Source organism: Sycon ciliatum, chromosome 9 (assembly GCF_964019385.1).
Source record: "Sycon ciliatum chromosome 9, ocSycCili1.1, whole genome shotgun sequence".
Taxonomy (NCBI): Eukaryota; Metazoa; Porifera; class Calcarea; order Leucosolenida; family Sycettidae; genus Sycon; species Sycon ciliatum.
In genome coordinates, this window is record NC_088651.1 from 17107527 (window position 1) to 17114052 (window position 6526).

General features: G+C 48.4%; 1 protein-coding gene across 1 annotated transcript in view; it reads right to left on the minus strand.

Annotated features, from left to right (window-relative positions):
• Window positions 1–3495, minus strand: part of LOC135824684 (WD repeat-containing protein 11-like) — a 46450-nt gene extending 42955 nt beyond the window's left edge. The window contains exons 1-3 of the mRNA XM_065337393.1: window positions 3318–3495; window positions 2362–2473; window positions 871–1047 (exon numbers count right to left, since the gene is read on the minus strand). Coding sequence (XP_065193465.1) covers window positions 871–1047; window positions 2362–2473; window positions 3318–3382 — 354 coding nt within the window. The 5' untranslated portion in view covers window positions 3383–3495. The remainder of the gene's footprint in view (window positions 1–870; window positions 1048–2361; window positions 2474–3317) is intronic.
• Window positions 3496–6526: the final 3031 nt, after the last annotated feature.

Here is a 6526-nt window from a genome sequence, read left to right on the forward strand (position 1 = left end):
CAAACAGGACATCCGCACGCAAACGGTTGAAGCCGGGCCTACTCCAGCAGAACCCGATGCAGCAGCAGCAGCAGCAGCAGCAGCAACAGCCAGCAGCAGCGACGGCAGTAGCAACAGCAGCAGCAGTAGCAGCAGCGGAACTTCATATCCCTGGAAAGCTGAGCTCAAGACGTTCCAACAGTGTTTCGTTTGTGGGGATTGGATGCTCTTTCACAGAGTAACGAAAGTCTGTACACTAGTCTATTCGCCACGATACACGATGCAAACCGAAGTGCGTGTAAACACGTCATCAGAGAATCAGGGAGGGGTTGAATGGTGTGCAAACAGGACATCCGCACGCAAACGGTTGAAGCCGGGCCTACTCCAGCAGAACCCGATGTAAACGCTAGGCTTCCATTCACACCAGCCTTCTAGTCACATCAGGCTTCTATTCGAACCAGGTATTTCTATGTGCAGTAAAGTACCGCCAGAGCGCCCCGTCTCACGAGAGCGCCCCACCTTGATTTTACAGCTAAGGGAAGAAAATTGTATGACCGAGTGGAACGAAGTTTGTACGGTGTGAGAACCTTAGTGTACTAAGGTCAAACTTAGCAGGCTTTCGGATGGAACTCGTGTCAGGTCGAAGGTAAATTGACTACGGATTGACTGCACACCGTGCAATGTGTGTACAAGGTGCGTGTCGTATGACCTACCGACAGTACACCACCTCCACAAGACGACCACGAAGGGACGAGATGGTGGGGCGCTCTGGCGTGTATGCCAACACTAAAGGCAGGCTTATGGGCAACAGGGTATCTTGAAAATCAGGCTTCTATACGACACAGGCTACCACACATAACACTATGGTACGTGTACACCAACACAGCATACCTGCACACCAATCCAGGCCATGTCCACCACCGATTTGCTGGAGTCGGAAAACTCGGCGCGCTGCGCGGCCTGGTTCACATCCCAGACGATGATGCGGCCCGTGCTATCGGCCGACGCCAGGCGTAGCGAGTACGGATCGCCGAGCGTGTGCGCAGATGATTGGGGCGCCCATTTCACCTGCACAGCAAACCAGAAAAACCAGCGAGGCACACAGAATGATACGGTGGGGAAACGCGATCGACTGGTCCTTATCCAGTACAGCCGCTGGTAAAAGATCACACGGTAAAACCCGCCCTAACCGTACGCCCTTGGTGCAGCGGAATCTGTCCTGATTCGACAGGTTGCCGCTTGATCCGGGGATGCACATTCGATCCACAGCATTTTGGTGCATGAAAATGTGCTGGGTCAATACAGGACTCCACTTGGTACTACAGTAACAGGCTGTGGCAAGCACAGACTCTACTACACGATGATAGATGTCAGTCTAGGCCGTGGACCATATGTGTGTATAGTGAAGTGCGTGTTTCTCCGCTTCACAACCAGCCTATGATACATACATACACCCGGTCTCCGTAGGCAAGTGGAGATGCACTATTATTATTATTATTTATTCACAATCACGTGGCACTAGCCAATGAAATGGTGATGTGGGCAATAGCCAGCCATGGCGGTAATAGAGCTAGCGGGGAGAAAGAAAAAGAAGGAAAGGCATGCTTTTAAAAGTGCGAGAGAGCACGCACGCACACACACACACACACACGCTCGCGCGCGTGCGCACACATGCACACACACACACATGCACACACACACACACACACAAACACACACACACGCGTGCACACATATGTACACACACACACACACACACACACACACACACACACACACACACACATACAAACACACACACACACCACACACACACACACACACACAAACACAAACACGCACACACACACACACACACACACACACACACACACACACACTGCACTGTACTTGCTCACTGCCAAATTGGTCTCATGGGTCTCCCCGGGAGAGGAGAAAGAGACTCAAAAGGAATCTTGGAAAGATGACTCAATTGGCTATTGAATCGTCCAACGGCTGATACCCCTGAAATCCTCAAACTCTGGGTGGACTTAGAAATGATCCCACTTACGGGCTCAGTAAGTGGATGAGGACAAGGTGCAGAAAGAGGATTTGACGGTATCAGGGTATCCGTCCCGGGATCCAACACAAACACACACACATGCACGCGCGCGCTCACACATATGCTCGCTCGCACACATATGCTCGCTCGCACACATATGCGTGCCCGCACACATATGCGCGCCCGCGCGCACACACACAAACACACACACAAACACACACACATACTCGTGCGCGCACACACACACACCTGCACACACGCACGCACACCATGTACACACGCACACACACACACACACACACACACACACACACACCTGCACACACACGCAAATGCGGTACCTTGTGAACAAAACCGGTCTGGTGGTCGACAGTCTGCACGACTTGGAGTGTGCGAGGGTCAAGAACAACAACAAGACTGCGACAACCGTACGCCACCATCTGTTGCCAGGACCTGCAGAAAGGCATACATAACAGTACAACAACAACAACAACGATGACGGCAGCAGCAGCAACAGCAGCAGGTGCAGCAAGAACAAGGACAAGATCAACAGCAGTAGCAGCAGTAGCAGCAGCAGCAGCAGCAACAACGAAGTTGTTAGCAAAGTTGACTGTATAATGTATGGATGGCAGACATACGGCTTGTGCGTGTATTCTTCGCCTACAGGCTTCTTTCAAATTAAATTGTGGGCTCAATTTTGTTCACCTTGCTGCTGCATAAATAATTGTAATTTTTGTTTTGTGTGGAAGTTTTTTTTCGTTTCGTATCAGTTCGAATGAGGAGAATGAACACATGAGTTTGTGGCATCAAACTGATCCAGATTGAAATGTGCATTGCATTGTGTACTAATACTAGAAACGTCAAGACCGTCAGTAACAGCTAGTTTACAAGTGTTTCAGAAAATAGCAAGCGCAGCGCTGTCGTTGTTTGTCGGGTGCATTGCAGTCACGTCCTGAGTAGCGCTCAACAATTACTAGCAATTGCATTGCTGGGCAGAGGTGTGCAAGGCTCGGCACGAATGGACGAACTGAAGCCACCTGACGTCCAAGTTCGAAAGTTCAAAAGCAAACATTCTGTCATGCTCGTGCTCCGCAATACTATTAATTTGCCATCTAGAAACAGACTTCCAAGGACAGAAGAGCCCATCAGCCTGTTTTGATCTCCAGATATTTGAACGTGAATGAGTGGGCCCTAGCCGGTAGAGTACCGACACTACAGCCTGCATGCTGAAGAATAGTAAACTGAGAATTTCCAAAACAAATTGCAAAACGAATTGACGGACCATTTTCTCGCTTACCAGTCAGCAGCTCCGCGATTCTGCGGGCAAAGCGAGCCTGGCAAAGTCCGCGGGGAGATCTTCATGGTTGCGAACCAGCAACGAAGAAAGAGGCACCAGAAACACTTCCAGCTCAGCTTTCTCAACGGCGTTCACATCATCATTTCTCTCCATCACACACACTTTTACTGACAATGTTTTGAGGGCAAGCCTGAGTGTACGAGTCGTAGATTCTACTACATGTACAACTCCGCATTGGACAGTCCGTGCGCCGCGGCGCTGCCTTCCTGCATGCTGTGCACATGATTGTGATCTGATCGTCTGTGACCATGGTGACGAGGGCATCAGCAAGATTTCTATTTTTTTTAGTATTTGTTCCGCTTGATGCGCGTGAGTGTCGTCCTCGCCGTGGTCGTCCTCCAAAATGTGCTGTCCAGTCCATCGGTGGATCTTCCTCTTCCTGTGAAGATGTGACTGCATGCCCGTCCTCCTCCGCGTGTGTAGAGCAGGGTCCAGCAGAGAACAGCGTGAAAGATGGTGAAAGACCGACACGTAAACCACGGAAATTGACAAAGGATCTGTCCGCGTCGGGAAGGGTTACGCGGCTAGCCAAGTAAAAATACGGACTGGTGAGGACGCACGTACAACGACAACGGAAGTGACAACAACAGTCAATATTCGAAAACGTGGTAGACCGCGAAAACGAACCTCAATATCGGACACCGGACAAGTTGGAGTAAGAAGCTCAATAGAAATCCGCAATGGAGGAGACGTAGCTGAAAGGACACTGGGCATCGCGCACACAACGGCTAGTGTCAGAAAACGTGGAAGGCCGCGGAAAAGCAAAGAGACGGATAGTGGTGATGCCGCGAAGAGGCGAGATGACGGGACATTGGAGGAGACAACACCCAACGGAGCTAAGAATCGCACTTCGTCAATCAAGCAACATCTGTCAGCGCGTACCAATTGTCGTGAGTTGTACAGTGATAATGTGTTCTCAATATTGTCACGTGGTAGATGTGCGTTGCATCTGGCTGTGTTAGAAGCTTTGTATATCCGTAAGTTAGATCCTGAACTTTGCGTACAGAAAGAAAATGTGTTGTCACTACAATTGTTTGGTGTTACTCCTCGTCGAGGTGTTAACAATGTAACTTAATTTGCTCACTATGTTCTTTTCACTATTATTATTTCCTTCGAGTGTTGTGTCGTGCTGAACTTGATAATTTTCCACCTTGTCACGAGTGTTGTTATCTCATATTTTTACGCTATATAAGTTTTAGTCTTTCCAACTTGAGCCATTCCCTGTAAAATCCTTGATGAGAAGGGACCGAAAACGTTCGGATAATTTGACAAGTGCCTTATTTTGACTGGATGTGTGTTTGCGTGGATACTTATGACCCAACACGTACCTTCGTTAGTAAGTATTACATTTTGAAAATTATTTATTATTACTATTATGAAACTTGGATGTTGAGCCATAAATAAATGTAGAAAGGAAAAGGACATAATGACACGAGTTAAGAGTAACTCTCCATCACTGTAACTGGATACTATATACAGTCAGAAAGTGCAATAACTAAGCACAAAACTGACAAGAGTACTGAGACATTCGACGTCCTGACACCTAGCTTCAACACATCTCCGTAGCGCTAACCGACAGCCTTCCAACTTGGAAGGTTCAAGGTTATGGAAAGACCAAAGAGGGGAAGGCAAGCGCAACGAAAACGAGCAAAAGCTACAGTCCCAACGGAACAAAGAATGTCGATTGTTACTGGACGATGACGAGACCAGTATGATATTTGACAAAGCGGTCAAACTACAATTCGAAGCAGCAAAGCAGAACATCACCCAACTTGGGTGGGTCATAAATATCAAAGATAAGTAAAGAAAGGGGAAGCTTTGCGAAAACGAATTGTACAAGCCGAAAGCCAAACTCCTACAGTACTCCTCATGCATGACATTGATGAGCCGTCACGAACCATACGGCGAAACGTACGTCGTGTGAAACAACTTGTTTTGTAGTCAACTAGTCCATCACAATGTCATGCATGAGGAGTACTGTAGGAGTTTGGCTTTCGGCTTGTACAATTCGTTTTCGCAAACCTTCCCCTTTCTTTACTTATCTTTGATATTAATTTTATGACCCACCCAAGTTGGGTGGTGTGCTGCTTTGCTGCTTCGAATTGTAGTTAGACCGCTTTGTCAAATATCATACTGCTCTCGTCATCGTCCAGTAACAATCGACCTTCTTTGTTCCGTTGGGACTGTAGCTTTTGCTCGTTTTCGTTGCGCTTGCCTTCCCCTCTTTGGTCTTTCCATAACCTTGAACCTTCCAAGTTGGAAGGCTGTCGGTTAGCGCTACGGAGATGTGTTGAAGCTAGGTGTCCGGACGTCGAATGTCTCAGTACTCTTGTCAGTTTTGTGCTTAGTTATTGCACTTTCTGACTGTATATAGTATCCAGTTACAGTGATGGAGAGTTACTCTTAACTCGTATCCTTATGTCCTTTTCCTTTCTATATTTATACTATTATTATTAAATTTTTGATAGGGCAATCCCCACAGGCCTAAGGCCAAATTTTTAATATCGGTGTGTTCGCTGGAAATCGGGAGATTTTACACTTATACGGTGCACGTGATTCATTTTCGCACAGTTTTATCAACACGTGACCCACTTTCTCTCATTTTTGCTAATTTTTGCCAACACGTGACTCAATTTCGGTCAGTTTCCCCACACGTGACACAAATTTTAGAGCAGCCGAATGCAGATAAAGACTGGAGATCGGGCCAGGACCTTTGCTTCCCAGGTCTCTGAAGGCAAGATCACATCTGCACTCAGTCTTCTCGACGAATCCACCTCAGCGGGATTACTAGACCTAGATGACCTGGCGGACGAGGCTACAGGCACCACTGTACGGGAGGCTCTGAAGTCAAAGCACCCGGACAGCACCCCCCCCACCCCCCCCCCCCCTGTGTCCTGACGCACTGATACAGGAGAATCCACCCCCACTGCCACACCCCATGATGTTTGAAGCGCTGACTCGCGATGTCATCAGGAGGGCCGCTCTCAATACCCACGGTACCGCAGGCCCATCTGGAGTCAACGCGGAAACGTGGAGGTGGATGTGCACCCTGTTCTCCGATGCTTCCGATGGTCTATGCGATGCTCTTGCTTTATGTGCTCGATGTCAGGCCACGGAGTTCGTTGACCCACAATTCATTGATGCTTACC